The sequence below is a fragment of the Otolemur garnettii genome, unplaced genomic scaffold, assembly GCF_000181295.1.
Source record: "Otolemur garnettii isolate 467f Iridium unplaced genomic scaffold, OtoGar3 scaffold00123, whole genome shotgun sequence".
NCBI lineage: Eukaryota > Metazoa > Chordata > Mammalia > Primates > Galagidae > Otolemur > Otolemur garnettii.
Window position 1 is genome coordinate 3374422 of NW_003852518.1, and position 20441 is coordinate 3394862.

The 20441-nt window shown below is 42.4% G+C and overlaps 1 protein-coding gene across 1 annotated transcript in view; it reads right to left on the reverse strand.

Annotated features, from left to right (window-relative positions):
- The window catches only part of ABCA13 (ATP binding cassette subfamily A member 13), a 557155-nt gene that overhangs the window by 490986 nt on the left and 45728 nt on the right, over window positions 1–20441 (reverse strand). Inside the window, exons 4-7 of the mRNA XM_003797747.1 lie at window positions 17320–17471; window positions 15030–15058; window positions 6074–6237; window positions 3452–3588 (exon numbers count right to left, since the gene is read on the reverse strand). Coding sequence (XP_003797795.1) covers window positions 3452–3588; window positions 6074–6237; window positions 15030–15058; window positions 17320–17471 — 482 coding nt within the window. The remainder of the gene's footprint in view (window positions 1–3451; window positions 3589–6073; window positions 6238–15029; window positions 15059–17319; window positions 17472–20441) is intronic.

Genomic DNA, 20441 nt, shown 5'->3' on the forward strand with positions numbered 1-20441 from the left:
AGATCTTTAAAGTATGACAATGGAACTTTAATAGGGATTGCATTAAAATTATATATTGCTTTAGGTAGTATAGACATTTTAACAATATTAATTTTTCCCAGCCATGAGCAAGGTATATTTTTCCATTTCTTAGTATTTTCAGCTATTTCTTTTCTTAGAGTTTCATAGTTCTCTTTATAAAGGTCTTTCATGTCCTTTGTTAGGTAAACTCCCAGATATTTCATCTTTTTTGGCACTACTGTGAATAGAATAGAGTTCTTGACTGTTTTTTCAGCTTGACTATTGTTGGTATATATAAAGGCTACTGACTTATGGGTGTTGATTTTGTAACTTGAGATGCTGCTGTATTCCTTGATCACTTCTAGGAGTTTTGTAGTAGAGTTCCTGGTGTTTTCCAGATATATGATCATATCATCTGCAAAGAGTAAGAGTTTGATCTCTTCAGATCCTATGTGAATACCCTTGATTGCTTTTTCTTCCCTAATTGCTATGGCTAAGACTTCCATTACGATGTTGAAGATCAATGGGGACAGTGGGCAACCTTGCCTGGTTCCTGATCCGAGTGGAAATGGTTTCAATTTAATTCCATTCAATACGATACTTGCTGTGGGTTTGCTGTAGATGGCCTCTATCAACTTGAGAAAAGTCCCTTCTATGCCTATTTTCTTAAGTGTTCTAATCATGCATGGATGCTGGATATTGTCAAAAGCTTTTTCTGCATCAATTGAGAGGATCATATGGTCTTTGTTTTTTAATTTGTTTATGCGGTGGATAACGTTTATAGATTTGCATATGTTGAACCAGCCTTGAGATCCTGGGATAAAACCCACTTGGTCATGGTGTATAATTTGCTTCAGTAACTCAGTTTTAACGTATCTTCTTGGCCAAGAAGGGACTCATTCAGTCAGCTGGGAGGAGCTTAAGATTTTCATAAGCTTTATATAATTCAGATCATTAAACCTAATAAACTTATTTCTAAAAATCTATCTCAAGAAAATATCAGATACCCGAACAAAAATAATATACAAGAATATTACTGCATTGGTTTTATATTAATTAAATATTAAAAACCAGTGAAGAGCTCTGTCAGAGGAAAGGATAGATTATAGTATATTCATAGCTCTGCTAGGCATGGTGGCTCATGACTATCATCCTAGCACTATGGGAGGCTAAGATCACTCGAGGTCTGGAGATTCCTTTTCTACTAAAAACAGAAAAATCAGCAGGGCACAGAGGCCAGGGCCTATATTCTGCAATACTCAGGAAGCTGAGGCAGGAGAATAACTTGAATCCAGGAGTTTGAGGTTGCTGTGAGCTAAGCTGATGCCACACCACTGTAGCCTGGGCAACAGAGTGAGTCTCTGTCAAAGAGGGAAGAGAGAGAGAGAGAGAGGGAGAGGGAGAGGGAGAGGGAGAGGGAGAGAGAGAGAAAGGAAAGGAAGGAAGGAAGGGAAGGAAAAAAGAAAGGAAGAAAGGAAAGAAAAGAAAAGAAAAAATAACTTACGATGTTCCAGAGGGGAGAAAAAAAAAGTAATTTCAGTCTATAAATAAGTATAAAAATAAAAAATAACTCTAAAAAAGTGAAAGGCAACTTGTTTCTGAAATTCACTGCTGAACAACAGTATTCGGAACATGGAAAGCAATGATTTCAGCGCCTCTGAGGCCGCCCACCCCTCCTCTTCACACAATATAATCTGCTCATCAGGCAAAAGAGTCTTTGAGAAATGAAGATGATTTTTAGTCGCCTCTGGAGGTTTGTTCTGTAACAGAGTTCTTTACCTCTGACTCACTCACCGGCAAGTAGTTAGGAAACAGTTCATTTTGATTACATTCTTAGCAGTAATTACATTTCTAATTGTAAGGTAAGTTGGTTGTCACAACTTGGATGATATACAAAAACTTAAGCTTTTAAATGAGTTTGCTAAAATAAAGGTCACTGTGAAGAGTGCAGTGAGCAGGTTCATTCCTCATGCACCCCACTGCTGGATTTTGTCCTCAGCATAAGAATTGGTAGTTCCAGTGGAACTAACCTAAGGTGAAAATTGAATTAAATGTTAATGGACTAGTTTCTTCTCTTACAGAGCACTCAGAGAGACTCTTCCTCTCTGTGGGGATCTGCCTGTGCTGATTCAGAAGTAACAGGAAGGTACAAGCCGCAGCTGGAGTTAGGGACCCTGGAGGCCGCCAGGTAGGGCTGCTCCAGGCAGCAGGACACATCTGTGTGTGGGCCTGGGGGGACCTCTGCAGAAAACTGTTCTGCTACAGAGCTCAGGCAGCTGGACCTCAACAGTCCTCAGCCAATGGAAAATGTGACCCCAGACTCACCCCACACCCACCCAGGAGCATCTTAATTTTACTGATCCAAACTCCATTTGCAATCCAGCCCAGGATCCCGTTCTGGACCATCTTCTTCTATTGCCTGAGATACCTCAGACACACTGAGTGTCCAACCCACACGGCTCTCAGCCAGCTGGGTATGTTCTCACTCCTGGCAAATGCTCCCTCCTTTCTTTGATGAGCTCTAACTCATCCTTTGAAGCTCTTCCTTGAAGTTTTTTCTGAAGAAGACGCCAGGTCCCCACTCTGCAGCCTTCATTTTTCTTTATTGATGCGTTTTTCCTCTTTACTAAACAAGATGTCTTTGAAAGCAAGAACTCTGTCTTACTTAGCTTTTTATGCCCACTGTCTGGAGCAATGTTTGGCTCACAGAAAGTGCTCAGTAAGTGTCGACTAGATGAGAGAATGAATAGATGGAGGATGGATGGATGGAGGGCTGAGTGGGTGAGTGAGTGGGTGGGTGGGGAGACGGGTAGACAGAGGACACATGAACGGTCGGACGGATGGGTGGGCAGATAAATTCTAATTTTGCTGTTTTCTCACTGTATTTCCCTTAGAGAAAAAAACAGAGATGGGAAAAAAGAGAAAAGGAGAGAATTAAAAGTATACAAGCCCAGTTGAGACTTCAGAAAATGGCTTTCTGCATTATAAAAAGAACTACATAATCTCACTCTTTCCCCTGTGGAGGGGCTGCCTATTCAGTTAGGGGGTAAAGTTCACATCAACCTGCATCCTCTTATAAGCCTTGCTGTTTTTCAAGTATTTCTTTCTAATAGGAGCTTAGAGGGAAGGAAGATTAAAATTACAGAACCGTGGCAGATCTAACCTAAAAAGACATCAAGCCAAAAAAATCTTAAATCAGTTATGTTTTGATCAAAAATATCATTTTTATTAGCAATGATTGCAGAATTTCAATGGTAGTAGAAAGTCGAATTCAGTTTTGAGTTTCAAATTTTCACTCGAGTACTTTCTTTTATTAACAACAACAAGAAAATAAATGTTTTACATTTGAAATTTTAATTAAAGCAGTTCCTTGACCATCATTTTAGCTCTATGCTGACTGTCAATAATAAATAGTGAAACATTCTGAAGCACAGCAATCATTCTACATTACCCATCTCAGTGACTGCTGCCCCATGTTGCTGCAGAGACGTCAGTGTCGAAATGGTCACGTTCAGCACAATTTCAGAAACCTGGGAGAAAGTGTGATTGACCTGCAGCCAGTCTAAATCTTCTAGGGATGTTAGGAAGCTAGAGCCAAAACAAACAAACAAAAAAGCAATGTGAATTGGCAGTTAGCAAAAGCGGCAGTATCAATCGCAGATTTACCAACAGCCCCTGGGCTGGCCCTCTTACAAGAAGAGGCAGGTCGTATTTGCAAGTCAACATTCTTCATGGCTTTAACGTGACCCTAACTCAGAGCGCTAGGAATTAAACGTGGGAGCTAAGTCCTCTTCCCCCACCCCCGACACACCCAGGAATCTCGGCCCTCTTGCACCCGGCCTCTGACTCAGAGCTCCAGTATGGGTTTGCTCCACCATAGGTTTTCCCTTATGCTCAGCCTTGGTGCTTCTGGCCTACTGGTCCGTTGATGAATCAGGCTAGGCCGCAAAGTACTGTTATCTTAGAAAAGAAAATGGACAGTTAGCCTGGCAGCTTCAAGTTTAGATAATCTGTCTAATGTTCGGAGGGTGAGAGGTCACTGGCAAATACCCAGAGATGAGAATGGAGAACAGGAGAGCTTCAGTCCAGGTTTAACGAGGTGACAGAAATCCACCTGGGCAGAGTCCGAGATGGCATCCACGTCAAGTGCAGTTAGAGACCTCTTTTATATGGGGCTGTGGGGGCTCTCATGGCACCTTTGTGTATTCAAGAGTATCCCAAAATTACAAGATAAATCATTAAAACTGGTGCTGCTTACAAACACTTATCTCTATAGGTATAGATCGTCTTGATATTGTGCCACAAAAAATATATAAAAATACAATCTCTGCTGAAGCTGAGAGGCTCCAACAGTTGTCATCAACATCCTCTAATTTGCCCCCCTCAAGATAATCAAATTTTTCTTATTAATTACTGCTAACACAGTCAGGGCTCAGAGCAAGAATACAAAGGGAGGTCAGCATGGCAGCTCACACCTGTAATGGCAGCAATTTGGGAGACTGAGGTCTGAGCTCAGGAGTTCAAGACCAGTTCAAGACTCTGAGCAAGAGTGAGACCTCATCTCTACTAAAAATAAAAAAATTAGCCAGGAGTTGTGGTCGGTGCCTATAGTCCCAGCTACATAGGCGGCTGAGGCAGGAGGATCACTTGAGCCCAGAGTTTCAAGTTGGTGTGAGCAATAATGCCACAGCACTCTACCCAGGGCAACAGAGTGAGACTGTCATAAAAAAAAAAAAAAGAAAGAAAGAAAAGAATACAAAAGGAGACATACCACCTATGCTCAAATATTTAAGATACATCCAGCTAACAAGCTATCAAAATATGTTTCATCTACCTCCACTGAAAAACACATCTTCATACCAACTTGGAAAGCCACATTCAAATTTAGAATCCTCTAATTCTCAGAGGTGTGCTCCACAATGTGGCTGTTCAGGGAGCACCCACCCCTGGGCCCATCCCCTCCCAACTTGCCTCCTGCCCTCAGCTCTATCTGTACCCCAGGAGGCCTCAGTGCCCCTATGTGGACACTCCAGCCTACACAGCCAAGCGCCACCCTAACCTCTACCCCACACTCCTGCCAACAGCTGCAACTGCCCTTGGACCACCCTTGGGCCGAGGGATGGATAGTCCAGTGGAAGAGCTGCCCTCAGAAGGACAGACCAGAGAGGCCTGCACAGGCTCTGGAAGGCACTCTAGACCTTGGAGTAAGTAGGGGATTCCAGGGGGAGAGGGAGTCGGGGGTGGGGGGTGCATTCTACAGATGTATCTCTTTCACCCTCCCAGCTTTGTGAGCCCATAAGCAGAGGCATAGCCTGGGGAAGGCCAGCATGGGGATCTTCAAACCACAGGACCCGGGACACGGGCCCCTCTCATCCTGGCCTCAGGGCAATGCAGGTTGTTCTCACTGATGGCAAATAAGTAACAGTTAAAAATATGAAAGAATAAAAATTTTACCAATAAAATGCTATATTCCAGCAATAAATTTGAGCAAAATAATTCAAATTTTTAAAAAAGAAGACCTGGTTGATTAAAAAATGAGAATCCACTATGGGAAGAAGCATTCCCAAAGGTCACCCCCAAGTACCACGGGGGCCAGAACCACCACACCAAACCAACGTCCAGCTCACTGAATTATACAACTGACACAAATGAGCTGAGTAGTTTGGGGCTATTTAGTTAAAATGTTTATATCCATGCCACATCTCTGATAGTGAAAACCTTAGAAATAACCAAAAGTCCAAAGGTAAAATTATTAAGTAAATTATGATGTTTTACCAACAGAGAATATTCTACGGCCATTAAAAATTATTATTTTTAGACTATGACATACAAATGTTAATACAGTGATGTAAATTTTTTTAGCAGAGAGAGTGCTCTGAACTGCTCACTGCCCCTCTGTGGAGCACATACCCAGACTCGAGGGTCAGGCATGGAAGTAAGGCGGCTCCATCCTATTTGGGCAGGGGTTTTTTTTTAATCAAACAATTACTCAGAAATTTTTATTTCCCATGTAGAAAAATGAGGAAGAAAAACAAACACACCTACAGGTCACTATATTTCCCTTTTCACTTACTTCAAAACCGTCTGGAGGAAATGTGCTGCCAGGCGTAGGCCGTCTTCGGGGCGGACATGGTGCTCGTGTAGTCTCAGCAATAAAAGGAGAAAGTCCCAGATGTGAGGCAGCTGGTGGAGCCTTTCCAGCTTCACTATTACTTCCTCAGTCTTATTGAGATCCATCTGACAGGAAAAAAAGCCCAAAAGTTTCCCTTTATTGTTTCATTAATAAATTAAATGAGATAAGGGCGGGATATCACAAAGGTAGGAGGATGTAAAACTTCTGGTAGAAACCCATGCTCGATATGTCACTGTGTTAAACAGACCCAGTTTTAAAATTATTCTGTTAGGTTGACGGGTTTTTACCTAATGTTTCAGAAGTATGGATGGGTGAAGAGAAAAAGAAGCCCTGTTTGTGTAACAAGCTGTACCAATTCCTAAGATTTCTGTTTTTTTGTTTGTTTGTTTGTTTTTTTGAGACAGAGTCTCACTATATCGCCCTTTGGTAGAGTGCCGTTACATCACAGCTCACAGCAACCTCCAACTCTTAGGCTTAAGCGATTCTTTTGTCTCAGCCTCCCAAGTAGCTGGGGACTATAGGTGCCTGCCACAATGCCGGGTTATTTTTTTGTTGCAGTTGTCATTGTTGTTTAGTGGCCCAGCTGGATTCAAACCCGCCACCCTCAGTGTATATGGCTGGCGCCATAACCACTGTGCTATGGGTGCCAAGCCACAATTTCTAAGATTTTTGAAACTATTATACAAGGTCTTTGTGGTAGATTCTGGATAAGAATGTCAGGATCTAGTCTTCATAAGCAATGATAAAGGAAAAGAGAATAACTCAAATACAAACAAGACTGGAATGCCTCCAGTTATTTGGGGATTTTGTGTTATTGCAGCTGGACCCAGTCAGAACTGACACACAGTTTGATAACTGAACACCATATTTCCTCCACAAAATGGCATGCCTTCCCCGACATCCCCCACCACCATTTTCAAAGAGTTGTTTTTGATGGTACAATTCATGGAATCTTAGTCTGGAGGAAAGTAAATGAAAAATTAAAACTAAATGGATATTTTAGTAAAGCAGACATGCAACAGGAAATCACAGGCCAGATTTCAACTTCCCCAAGTATTGGGGGACATATGAGACCCCAGGGGAGAAGTGGAGATATTCATCCTGGTGGGCAGAAGGCAGAAGAGCTTTCTTGGGAGGCAAAGGGATGGGGCAAGTGGTTACAGAGTTGCAGAATCCATTTTCATTAACTCCATTGTACAGTTGCTTTATAAAACTAGCATGTACCTCACCACACCACATAATCTTCTCTCTCATGCTCTCTTTACTTTGGGAAAAAACTAGCCATGTAAGCAAAGCACGAAAGGTTTTTACATGAAGGCAGAACTAAAAGGAACATTAAAAAAGGAAGGAAAGAAAACGTAGCATTTTACTGAGCACTGATGACTTGTTAAGGTGACCGTCGCCCAGCTTTTGGCGGGACAGTCCTGATTTTTAACAAATTGTCCTGCTTCCTGTGGTGTTTTTAAAAAATCCCAATTTTTGGAAAGAATGCACGACAAGCTAGGGAATGGCAGAATGGGAAGGGAATAGACAGTTTTTGGCTGCCATGTGGCTATTTCGCCAGGATATGAATTTATATTATTTTTGTTAATTTTATAATGTTAAACTTTAATAATAGCAAATAATCGTTGAGAACTGATTATCAAGAACTGCTTATCAAAGTTTGTATTATTGATCAGTTGTTAGAATTCAATCACCATTGTTTGGACTTAATGAACAATGGCATTTTTGATGAAAACATTTTATAACTGTCTCTCAGACGATACACATTGTACTGAGTGCTAGTGCTAGTTAAACAAGTGATGCCAACAAATCAGCTATTCAGATAATTTAGGTAAGTTATTTATTTATTTATTTCATGAATTTAGCAGACAGTACCCGTATTATTTATATTTTATAGTGGCGGCAAAAAGTCTAGCACTGGCCTTGAAAGTGACACTTACGACTTACAAGGTATCATTATTAAAAAAATATTTTGATAAGGAAAAGGTTAAATCTTGGGCATCAGCAAAAATCACAATACAGAAAAAATGGTTAGAAATATTTCATCATTTTGAAACAAACCATGTTCCATACAATAATGCACTAAAGATTGTGGGATACGTGCTGTCCTTACCAGGAACTAATGTTGTGACTGAATGCGTTTTTTCTATGTAAATAAAGTGTGGACATCAGAAAAATCACAATTAAGTGTTGAGACTTTGAAAGCCATTTTATGTGTGAAATATAATTTAACAAATTCTTGTGAAAAATTTCATGACCTTTTACACAATGACAGCAATCTACTAAAAAAAAAAATTCACTCAAATGAGAACTATGCCAAAAAATAAAATAATACTTTACATAATTTTTAATGTATTATATTTGTAAATTGTACTTATGTTGAAATTTAAAAAAACATATTACAATACTATTTTTGCATTCTATGAAAATTTTTGTTGCTCCATATAGACCAAATTTTTAATTAAGAACTGCCCCCTCCACCCCTGTCAATGGTGTCCCACTTTACCAATGTTAAAATCTGGTCACCTTAGGCTTGGTCCACAGGCTCCCACCTGCACCTGGCACGGGTAGGCGCCCTTCAGGTTTCTCTAAATACTTGAGTCTTTCATGCTACATACTAAGAATGGCCAAGTGGGAACACGGAGGAAGCATGGGTGTCCAGTGCCTCCCCAAGCCACCACACTTCCTCTGGGTGTGATAACATCAGATACCCCACAGCATCTCACCAAGAGCCCCCCACACTGTGCTCTGAGCTCTGCGGCTGCTGCCTGTCTTCTCTCCACCCTCCAGTAAAGCCGAGTTTGACTTTACCCCTCAGACAAGGTACAGTCAATCCAGAGCTGCAGTTACTCCATAGGAGACACATTCCCTGTGCCTCACACCACCTTCCACGAAAATGAAAAGAGGTCCAGAACTCAGCAAGCTCCCAAGATGCTCCTGGAATCAGCGCTTGTCATTTCTGAAGGATCCTGGCTCTTCACACACCACCAGGCTGTCCTACATGAGTCCTGCCATAGTTCTCGTGATGTTAAAATCTCCCAGGGCTCCTTGAATCATTTCTGTTCCCTGACTCCCCCCTCCTTCCACCATCCAGTGGTATTTTCTTGCTCAAATTACCCATTTCCATGGTCAAAATATTAACCTTTACATTACCGATAGAAAAAAAAAATCCATTCCCAGTCAAATTCAACTCTCTACCTACATTACCCCCTCCCCAAGTAGCTGAATATGGCTGTAGATGCACAATGCACAATAATTCTGAGTCTTCCAGCACCAAGTTCACGTCCACCTGCCTCTGGTGTGCAGTTTAGCGCTGCCTTATGCCTGCAATGTAGCGTCCTTGTCCACATCGTGCCCCTTCTCCTGGCCAGCTCCCCTACACCTATTCTCTCGTTGGATCTCAAACTCCTGTCTCTAGCCTCACATTTATCTGCACATCTGCTTCCTATTTCTCTGAGAAGTGGAAGCGATCAGAGAGATATTCCTCACGCTCCCACACCAGGCCTGCGGGCACCTACGCCAGGGCTCACACCCGGGCTTCCCCACCACCTGCTGTTACCATCTCAGGCTGACCCTCACCTGGGCTCCAGGCCTCCCGCCTCCCGCCCTCACGAGCATCCTCCTCAGCTCTCCTCTCTCTTCTTATCAGCTCATCCCCATGTCATTATTTACCACCCGAAAAAAAAAAAAAAAAAAAACACCTATTCCTGCCATAAATCATAACTCCAAAGCCAATCCCGAGGAGACATCCGACAACTCTCACATTAGATAGTCTACAAAAAAAGGGACTTTTTCAAAAATCTTGATGAAACCCAGACAAAGGAAGGCTGTGAAACCATAGCCGAGAAAGGAGACTAAAGACAGTGCACATAAAGGCAACACCCCAGCCAGGATCTTCTTTTGCTACTAAGGGCAGGATTAGAACAATCTGGGAACAGTCTCTAGTTTAAAGCGTTCTACTGGATTAGTGGTAACTTCCTATTTTTAGCAATCATGACGTGACTCTGTACAGTAAAGCCTGTGTTTTTAGGACGTGCGTACGGAAGTGCAGTGGACCCTCCTTAATCCTGGGGTCTGTGAATTCAACCTATCACAGACCAAAAAGATTCGGGGGGGGGGGAAATGGATGGGGGCACGGGTACTGAATCCACACAGACTTTTCCTTATTTCCCTAAGCAATACACTTTAATAACTATTTATGCAGCATTTAAATTACATGAGGTATTACAAACTATAGATGATTTAAACTAATTTTAAAGTAATCGAGAGTATGTGTGTAGGTTATAGACAAACCCACACCATTTTTTCTAAGGGACTTGAGCATCTGTCCCTTATATAAAAGGCATCTGCAGGGGGTCTTGGAACCAATTTCCCAGGGATATTGAGTGACAACTGCATTTAGGATTAGGAAGACATCATGTCTATAACTTAGTCCATAATATGATACAGAGATAAATATAGATATACAGAGAAAAAAAAAGTAAATGTGCTAAAATGTTATCATTTGGGGAATCTGAGTAAAAGATATGAGATAATTCTTTGTAATACTATTAATATTAAAATTGTTTTTGTAAGTCTAAAATTAGGTCAAAAATGAGGGCAGTGCCTATGGCTCAAGGAGTAGGGCGCTGGCCCCATATACAGGAGGTGGTTCCAACCCAGCCCAGCCAAAAAAACTGTAAAATTAGGTCAAAAATAAAAAGGTAGAAAAACTTGCCATTAAAACAACTGTGAAGTCTTAAAGGTAAAAGGAGAAAGGAATGAAGGGAGGGAAGAGGAAAGTTCTGTGTCCTGCTCTGACTAGGGTCCCTGGAAGCAGCCCTGAGGCAGGGACTTCTGTCCATGTCCCTGGGTCCGTGGTTCAAGGTCAAGGTCCCAGGAAAGGGCTGAGGGAGAGGGAAGCATGAAACAGGAGAGAAGGACCAGTCCGTGTAGCCAGCCAGGTCCCTGCGGCCCCTGCCACCTGCAGTCCCCAAGCCTCTCAGGTGCCGCCTAGCGTTGGGGGCAAGGGACTAACCTTCCCAGGTAGCCTGGGACTGCAATGAGGGACGTTCAGGCCCAGGCAATGTGAATCGGGCATTCACTCCGTTTGCAGGTTGCTCCGAGGGTGTTAGTTCTCCTGCCCTCTCAGCCAAGCTTGCTTCAGAGGAGGAGCAGAGGCAGGAAGCAAAATGCTCTTAGCGTGCGCTTGACATGGGACACAGGACCAGGAGTCTGACCTCTCAGAGACCTGTCCCCACAGCTGAGGAGAGACTGGGGAGCCAGTGGGGCGGGGAGCAGGCACCACAGCCTCTGCTGCCCGCAGCTTCTACCCCACATCTTCCTCCGCAGCCTCCCCCGCCCGGCAGGCCATTGCCTTGTCCTATTCCACTTACACCGCCAGCCCCCACTGCCTCTCAGGGACACGTCCCACCTCCACTGCCTCCCACCTACGCCCTCTGCCCCCTACTGCCTCCCACATACACCGCCCGCCCCCACTGCCTCTCAGGTACACGTCCCACCTCCACTGCCTCCCACCTACGCCCCCTGCCCCCCACTGCCTCCCACATACACCGCCCGCCCCCCTGCCTCTCCTGTACACACCGCCCCACTGCCTCTCAGTCCCAAGCCCACTGCAGTGGGGCTTTCACCCTCCTCACCCCATCAAAGCCTTTCCTTGCTGTCACCACCGTAACCTCCACGCTGCCACTCCGTCTGGGCAGGTCTCCACCCTCCTCTTAACCTCATCACCTACATTCCAAACATGGGATCATGCCCATCTCTTTGAAAATAGCTTCCTCGGGCTTCCAGGACACCCCACCTTGCCCTTGAACAAGTCACCTGGACAGACCTTGCCTCAGCGCCGCTTTCCGGGACCCTGCATGGGAACAGGCCATCAACAGAAAGTCACACTGCCTCTTTCCTCCCTCCCTCCCTCCTTTCATTCCTTTCTCCCTTTGCCTTAAAGACTTTACAGTCGTTTTAATCGTAGGTTTTATTAGCTTTTCCTTTTTGACCTAATTTTAGATTTATGAAAACAATTTTAAGTACAGAGAATTATTACGTATTGTTTTACTGAGATTCCCCAAATGATACTTCTCCTGGCCTGACACTAATCCTCAAAAGTAAGTGTCCTGCGCTCAGCCCTCTTTATCTTCTCTCTCTACACTCTCTCCCTTGGCGACCTCAAAGTGTCATTTATGCACCAACACTGTCCAAGTTTATACGTATGTGCCCAAGACTGTTTATCTCAGCTCCACACTTGGACCTCCAGCAGCCTCCGTGGCAGTGCACTTGGACGTCTCTTTAACACGCTCAGAATCAGCCTCCCGATTTCCCCTCCTGCCTTCCCAGCCCTGAGACAAACCTGCTCCAGCCTCCCCACTCAGTAAACGGCCACTCTCTATCCCTATTTCCTAAGGTCAAATCATACAGAGTCGTCCCTGACCCTTTCCTTTCTGTTGTAACCTACGTCATCCTCATCATCAGATTCCACTGGATTCACCTCCAAAATGCGTCAACAGCTCCAGAACCTCTCCCCACCTCCCACCGTCACCCCATCACTGCCCTAAGTCACTGCATGTATCACACACACCAGTGAGTTGATTCCCCACGTGGACTCCCAGTTCCACTCTGCCCACAACACGAAGGACAAAAGGATCTTCTGAAAACATAATTCAAGTTTCACTGTTCAGCTGCTCAGATTATCCTAATGACCATTTACTCCCAATAAAAATGGAGCAGGGCAACATCTTCATCAGAAGTACATAATATTAATAGGAAAATTACCCAGAATTCTTTCACCATAACACATAGAACTGCTTCCAGGTAGCTACATTTCTTCCGCTCATTCCGCACAGGCCTAAAGGTTTTCACATCACAGTCACACCCCTGGCCTGATGCCACCTCTGCTTTCCACACTTGACGTGATAACATAATCATTTCCCATGTACCAGGTTTACTGTTAAGTGACCACACCAAGAAGACAATCAACATCTATTTGCCTACTTTTAGATATTAAAATTATCCATCATTATAAATGAACAGCTTTATGCATGTAGTTTTTAATTTCTTTTGCCTTCTAAACAAGACTTATCATCGGAACAATTACTGGGACAGAGGATGTCAAATTTCTTTTCCAAAGTTAGTCTATCAATTTTTTACTGTTACACACTGCATACGATTCTATCAGGAGGCCACAACATCACAAGGATTGAGTATCATAATCTCCTTTTTAAAATGATAATTTAATCACTGAAATGTACTTTATCCCATTTTAAGTGCTCCCATTATTTGTAAGACTTATAATATTTTCCTTTTGACCTGGTATTTCAGAAAGTGCAGGGTTAAGATGGGTGCCCCACAAACTTGGCCAGAATGGTTATGTAATGTTTACAATGACATTCCTCTCCCCATTCCAACTCATTAGTTGTCCCACATTCTTTTACTTTCTCTTAATAGTTTTACTGTATATTTTTTTGAATTGTCTAAATCCTTTTTAGAATTAGGCAGATAAGGGACATGTGCCACTGTTAACACCATGTTACTTGGGCTGCACATGAGCAGGACAGAATTTTTAATATTGTCAGGATTCACACTTTACGTCGGGGTTTCTCCACCTTGGCCCTCTTAACGTTCTGGGTCAATTGTGAGTGTTTGGGGGCTGTCCTGTGTTTCTGGGATAAGTTTAGTGACACCTCTGGCTCCAATCCTCCAGACCTGGGCTCCAGACCTGTCAGGAAACCAGCCTCACAGCAGCAGGTGAGCGGCAGGAGAGCAAGTGAAGCTTTGTATTTACAGCTGTGCCCCATCCCTCCTGCCACCACCTGGGCGCCCCTTCCTGCCCCCTCAGCAGCGGGGTCAGATTTTCACAGCAGAACGCATTTGACGGACCTAGGTGGCGTTCCTGATGAGAATCTGATGCCTGACGACCTGAGGTACATGTAATGCACCTGAATCATCCTGAAACCATCCCCACCCCACCCCATCTGTGGTGAAACTGTCTTCTGGGAGACTGGTCCCTTGTGCCAAAGAGATTGGAGACTGCTGCTCTGGAGGGCAGTAGTAACCTCCCAATCTGCCTCCAGTTCTGAAGACCCAAAATGGGTCCAGATATTGACAAATATCCCCTGAGGAACAAAACCTCACCCTGTTGATACCTGGCACCTTAACTAAGGCTTTGGGCATCAAGAGTCACAGGGTGTGTACCAAACCCAGACCTTAGATCTAACTGAGATCAGACAGGCTCAGAAACATCTTACAAAGCAGCTCTGTGCCCCTCACCCGCCAACCTCAGCCTTCGCCTCCCCTTCTCGAAGCCCCAGGCCGTCCTTCAGAGAATTCAAAGTCATCTTTGTTTCTAATGATTTGATATGTAGAGAGAATTGTGCCCAACAATGTTTTTCAACCTTTTTTTTATTTCACAGCACATTTGAACCTATAGTTCAACTTTTGTAGCACACTTAAATTATGTTGATCAACAACAAGACCAAAAAATGAATATACTTATTGCACTTCAAAATTCTTTCAAAAATCATTTAATTAATGAGCATTACAAATTTTCACAGCATACCTAAGATCCTCTCATGGCAGACCAGTGTGCCGTGGCACAGCGGTTGAAAACCACTGGTGCAGAAGCTAGAGGTGAGGGAGTCAGATTCACTCAAAGAACGGATGATCCTCGGTCTCCACCGGATCAGTCCCTCCTCTGAGCGGATTTGACTCTCCCACATCCAGCTTCTACACAATTGCTACTACATATCAAATAATGAGAAAGAAGCATTTGAAAATATAAATTGGAAAAAACAGAAAAAGTAAATATATAAATAGAACTTTAAAAAACAAGAAAACACTGTTGTAACTTAGCCATCCTGTCTTTGAAGACTAATTTTCAAACCTTTGTTAAGATACTTACAGTTAAGAGACTGGATCCATGAGAAGAATCTGCAATAAAGATTTAAGAGACATTAACCCAATCATCAGTGAAGAAGCATCTGCTGAGTCCCTGCTTTAGTTCTAAAGTAAAATGGGATGTTGTCACAGAGTCTTGCCCCAAAAGGCAAAAACACCCAAATGAAGAATAAATCTAAAGAAAATCACTGTTTACAATTTCCAAATCATATTGACATTAAGAAAATCCCTGGAAAAAATCTAACTAGTAAATCAAATTTCAATATTTTGTTGAAGGATATTTATTATTTCATTAGACTCTAATTTTGCCAGATATTGTGAACACTCAGGACAGGCTAGAGACGGGAATGAGAAGTAAAAAAAAAAAAAAAAATTTAAAAGAAAAGAAAAAGTTGAAGAGGGGGAAAAAATAGAACTATATATTTTCTGATTATTTTTGAATTACATATCCCACAAGAAATGACTTAAATAATAGCAAATAGATAATAGAAATGTCATCTCAAAAAAAAAAAAAAATGAGTTCTGGGTGGTGCCTGTGGCTCAAAGGAGAAGGGCGCCGGCCCCATATGCAGGAGGTGGTGGGTTCAAACCTAGCCCTGGCCAAAAAAAAAAAAAAATGAGTTCTTTCAATAATATGTTAAAAACTTTACTTGAAAATCAAATTTGATAAAAGTAAAATGAGCCCATGATAAATCTCAAGAGAAGAACTTTATCATTTGGGTTTTGAACCACTCTCATCTTTTGTTGAAACATTTTGGGTTCATCGTGAAATGAGCCTTCCGGGAGGCCGTGGGCAGCCCTGCATTGCCCTGGACAAAAGTGCTATTTTCTCTCTTAAAAATAACACATAACACCACACGCTCTGGGGAGCTCATTCTTCACATTCCTACCAAACTTCTTACTTCATTTTCTTGTGTATACTCCATGAAGAAAGAAAAAGTTATATAAAAAAACAAAATTGGAGCTAGATACTTCGGGCTACCATATTTAAAAAATTAAAAACAAAAAACATTTAGTTAAATTTCAATTTCAGATTAAAAAATGAATAGCTTTTTTATTATAAGCATGCAATATTTGGCACATACACACATTAAGAATTTATATGTTATTTAAAATTCAAATTTAACTGAATGACCTCTATTTCGTCTGACAGCTGTGGTAGACAGGGTTAAAAAAAAAAAAGTGGAGAGGGCAGCGCCTGTGGCTCAAAGGAGTAGGGCCCCGGCCTATATACCAGAGGTGGTGGGTTTAAACCCGGCCCCAATCAAAAAAAAATTGCCAAAAAAAAAAAAAAAGTGGGGCAGAAGCACTGTGGCTACCTGTTTGTTTCATTTTGTTTTAGACAGAGTCTCACTCTGTCACCCTGGGTAGAGTGCTGTGACATCCTAGCTCACAGCAACTCTTGGACTCAAGTGATCCTCCTGCCTCAGCCTCCCCAGTAGCTGGGACTACAGTCGCCCGCCACAATTCCTGGATAGTCCTTTCTATTTTTAGTAGAGACTTGGTCTCACTCTTGCTCCGGCTGGTCTCAAACCCCTGAGCTACCTGTTTATTAAGGAAGTTTCCAGCAGGCAATGACTCTGGTATGTGAAGGTAGGCAAATGGCCGACTCCCTCTGAGATGCAAACTTTTCCATTTGTAAGCTGAACTTTTTAACTCTGTATCCATTCTAACTCTATCTCTATTGTGCATTTCTAAGTAAGCATCGAAGTCTTTTATGATGGTGGATATTCTTTATAACAAACAGAAATTATTTTTAGGGAATAACTTTCCCAATAATCCAAAAGGTTTGTAATCAAAGCAAACTAGTCATCCAAAACCAGAATTAAAGTGTTACTAACATAGAAAACATCAGTCCAAGCCTTCAGTGGGGAGGAAAGGAATCAGGAGAGAGAGAGAGAGAGAATGAATTGGGGGAAAGTGGAACAGATTTTTAAATATATAACAAGAAAAAGTGAGAAAAAGAAGACAGCAATAGAAGAAAGTGAAGGAGCAGGAAGAGTAGAGAGAGAGAATCTGTGGAGACAAAGCCAAGCTGCCCTCTGAAGGCCGCCAAGCTGATGCCCTGCGCTAAGCACTTTCCCAGAGAGTGGGAGGGAGAATCCAGCCTCACCCTCCACCGGCTGCAGATGCCAGCCTCACCCACCAGAGGGCGCTCCCTTTCCCAACTCCTACAGCAAGAGACTGCGGTACTTGGGATTTCAGAAACATTCTGGGCGATCACAGCCTTCCCAGGAGCAGTCCTTAAGCTGCGTCCAGGTAGGCAGCGTCACAGTTATGACATAGTTACTTGCCTAGAGTCTTGGATCGCTCTACCCAAAGTTTTTGTAAGTTCTTTGCCTTGTCCGTCGTTCTATAAATTTCCTCAGCCAGGTCTTGTATCTCTTGTAAAAAGGCCAGGGTGTTGACCTTCTTGTGGTCAGCTGCAGTGTGGAACCTAGATGAACTTTAAACAAAAAGAATGAACACCACAAGTGGAACTCTTTTGCAAGAATAAGTTTCCTGGTGTTTTTAAGGTTCTTAATACTCAACATCAAATTATCTTCAAATTAAACTAGTACCAATTTACACTCCCACCAGCTACCCTTGAGAGCACATCTTACCTGGTCCTCATCCAAATAGAAATGATCATTTAAAAAAACTTTGCATTCCAAGTTATAAAATTGTTTTTATTGTCTATATTATCAATAAAACTTAACGATTTTTATATATTTATTATCCATTTAATTTTTTTAATTAGCAATCATCATCCCTCAGATAAACTCACTGGCTATGATACTGCCACTGTACAAAGCTAATTTTTTTTTTATTTATTCAACACATACATCATGCCCTGTGCAAGGTACCCAACCTCCGCATAAGGAGGAGACAGAGATATTTATGGGTGGAGGTAAGAGATAAGTCCCATGAGATAAGGAGTGGGGAAGTCTGCTAAAGATGCTCATGGCAGGCCTTTGGGAGGAGGTGAGGCTAAGGTTATGGATGTTTAGATGTTAAGAAATCTGAAAGTTGAAATGTCCTAGCATCAGAAAGAACGTGAAGAATGTGTCACAGTTCAAGAGAATGGAAGAAAAAGTATCCAATGTACACAGCCCTATTATGTAACTAATTTATGGATTTCATATGAAAGCTATAACCTAATTATAGCCTAAAATATGGGGAGGAGGGAGAGAGAGGGTAGGGGAGGAGGGAGGGAGAGGGGAGGAGAGGAGGGTGGATGGGGGAGGAAGGGTGATTGCAGGGATCACCTCTTTGGTTTATCTTACAAGGGTACAAGTGAATCTTTCTAAAAGTAGAATATAAACGTCTTAACACAGTAACTAAGAAAATGACATAAAGGCTATGTTAACCAGTTTGATGAAAATATTTCAAATTGTATATGAAATCACACTGTACCCCATGATTGCATTAATGTACACAGCTATCATTTAATAAAAAATAAAATTTAATTTAATTTTTTAAAAAGAGTGTGTCGCAGGCAGAAGGAGCAAGTGCAGAGGCAAAGGGCTGCAGTGCCGTCGGGATGGGGCAGGGGGTGACGTAAGCTGATGGGGCCGGATGACCCCAGCCGGGGCCACTCAGGGGAAAGGACTCTGCTGGGCACTGAGGTCAGCGGGGGAGCTTGAGCGGGGACTACATGATCTGACTTCAATTTGTAAAGAGCCCCATCACAACACTCAAAAGTCGATTAATACAGTCTCTCACATTGACAAGCTAAAGAAGGAAAACCACACGAGCCTATCAGTGGATGCAGAAAAATCATTTGACAAAATGCAACACTCATCCACGATTTAGAAAAAAACAAAAACCTCCCTGTAAAGAGAGAACCTTCCTGAACTTGATAAAGACTGTCTGCAAAACACCTACAGCTAACAGCGTACTCCGCCGCCAGAAGCTGGGAGCTTTCCTAACAAGATCAGTAACAAGGCAGGGATGTCTCCTCTCACACCCCTTCTCCACATCGTCCAGCAAGACCCGACAATATGATGTATACAGATTGAGAAGAAAGAAATGAAACTGTCTTTGTTCCCAGATGACATGACTGTCTCTGTAGAAAATCTGAGAAAATTGACCAAAACACCCTCTTGGAATCGCACTGTTTGTTTATCTCTCCATGCCTTCTCCTGACCTCCAGTTCTTCTGATATCCAATAGCAGAGTAGGGTGACTATAATTAACAACAATATATTTTATTATTTAAAATAACCAGGGCAGTGCCTCAAAGGAGTAGGGTGCCTGCCCCAAATACTGGAGGTGGCGGGTTCAAACCCAGCCCTGGCCAAAAAAACAAACAAACAAAAATAAATAAATAAAATAACCAGAAGAGAGGACTTGAAATGTTTCCAACACAAAGAAATGATAATTACTGAAGGTGATGGCTGCCCTAGATGCCCTGACCCAATCATTACACAATCTATGCATAATGTATGCCATGTATGTATATAAATATTATTTATTAATAAAAAATTAGAAAAAAATAAACCCATCAAACTAAGTGATTATAGCAAGGTTTCCGAATACATGGTTAAAATATAAAAGTTGATTGCTTTCCAATATAACAACAATCAACATGTGGAATTTTAAACAAAAGAGCCGTCTGGCTGCAGGGTGAGGAAAGGATTCAGGAGGAGAAGGGTAGAGAAGGGGTTCGTCTTTAGAGAAAGAGGGATGCAGGCAGGCTGGAGACCCACGTGGACTGAGAGGATCCCTAGTGAAGTACTTGTAGGGCATATCAACCAGGTCTTTTATTTTCTGTATTTCTCATACTTTGACCTCTTTGGGCCTTGCTGGCCCTGAAGCCCCCTGCTAGCCAGTTCCTAGAGATGGTAAACCACATTCCAGACGGTCATTCCTACCTCTGTGTGTCTTACCACACCTGATTAAAACAGGGGTCTATAGAGAGAGGAAACTGGGAAGGACTTCCAGGGTGCCAGGAGGAATCCAGAGCAGATGGTAGCTTCTCAGAGTGGAGAGCAGCAGTGCAGGGCGGACACACGGGCATTGGTCAGGCTCAACTTTGTAGTGCCCACTGGACATCTAAGGAGAGAAGCCTGGGAGCCCTTTATCCGTGGGTGTGGGAATCAGAGGGTGGCTTCAGTACACTGGGTATTCAAGGCCTTTATCCATTTTTCTATTGAGATGCTAAACATATCCTTCATTTTTTGTGGAAGATTTGTTTATACTTTAAACTTGGTATCCCTTTATCACTTTGGTAGAGAATATTTTCTCCAGTTTTTTATTCGCCTTAACTTTATTTTAGTTTTGAGGAATTTTACTCCTAGAAGATAATGATAGACATATAGTATATAAAACATAATGTGTGGAGCTGGAGAATGTTCTTCTGAGCAAAGTATCACAAGAATGGAGGAAAAAATATCCAATGTACACACCCCTATTATGAAACTAATTTAAACCTT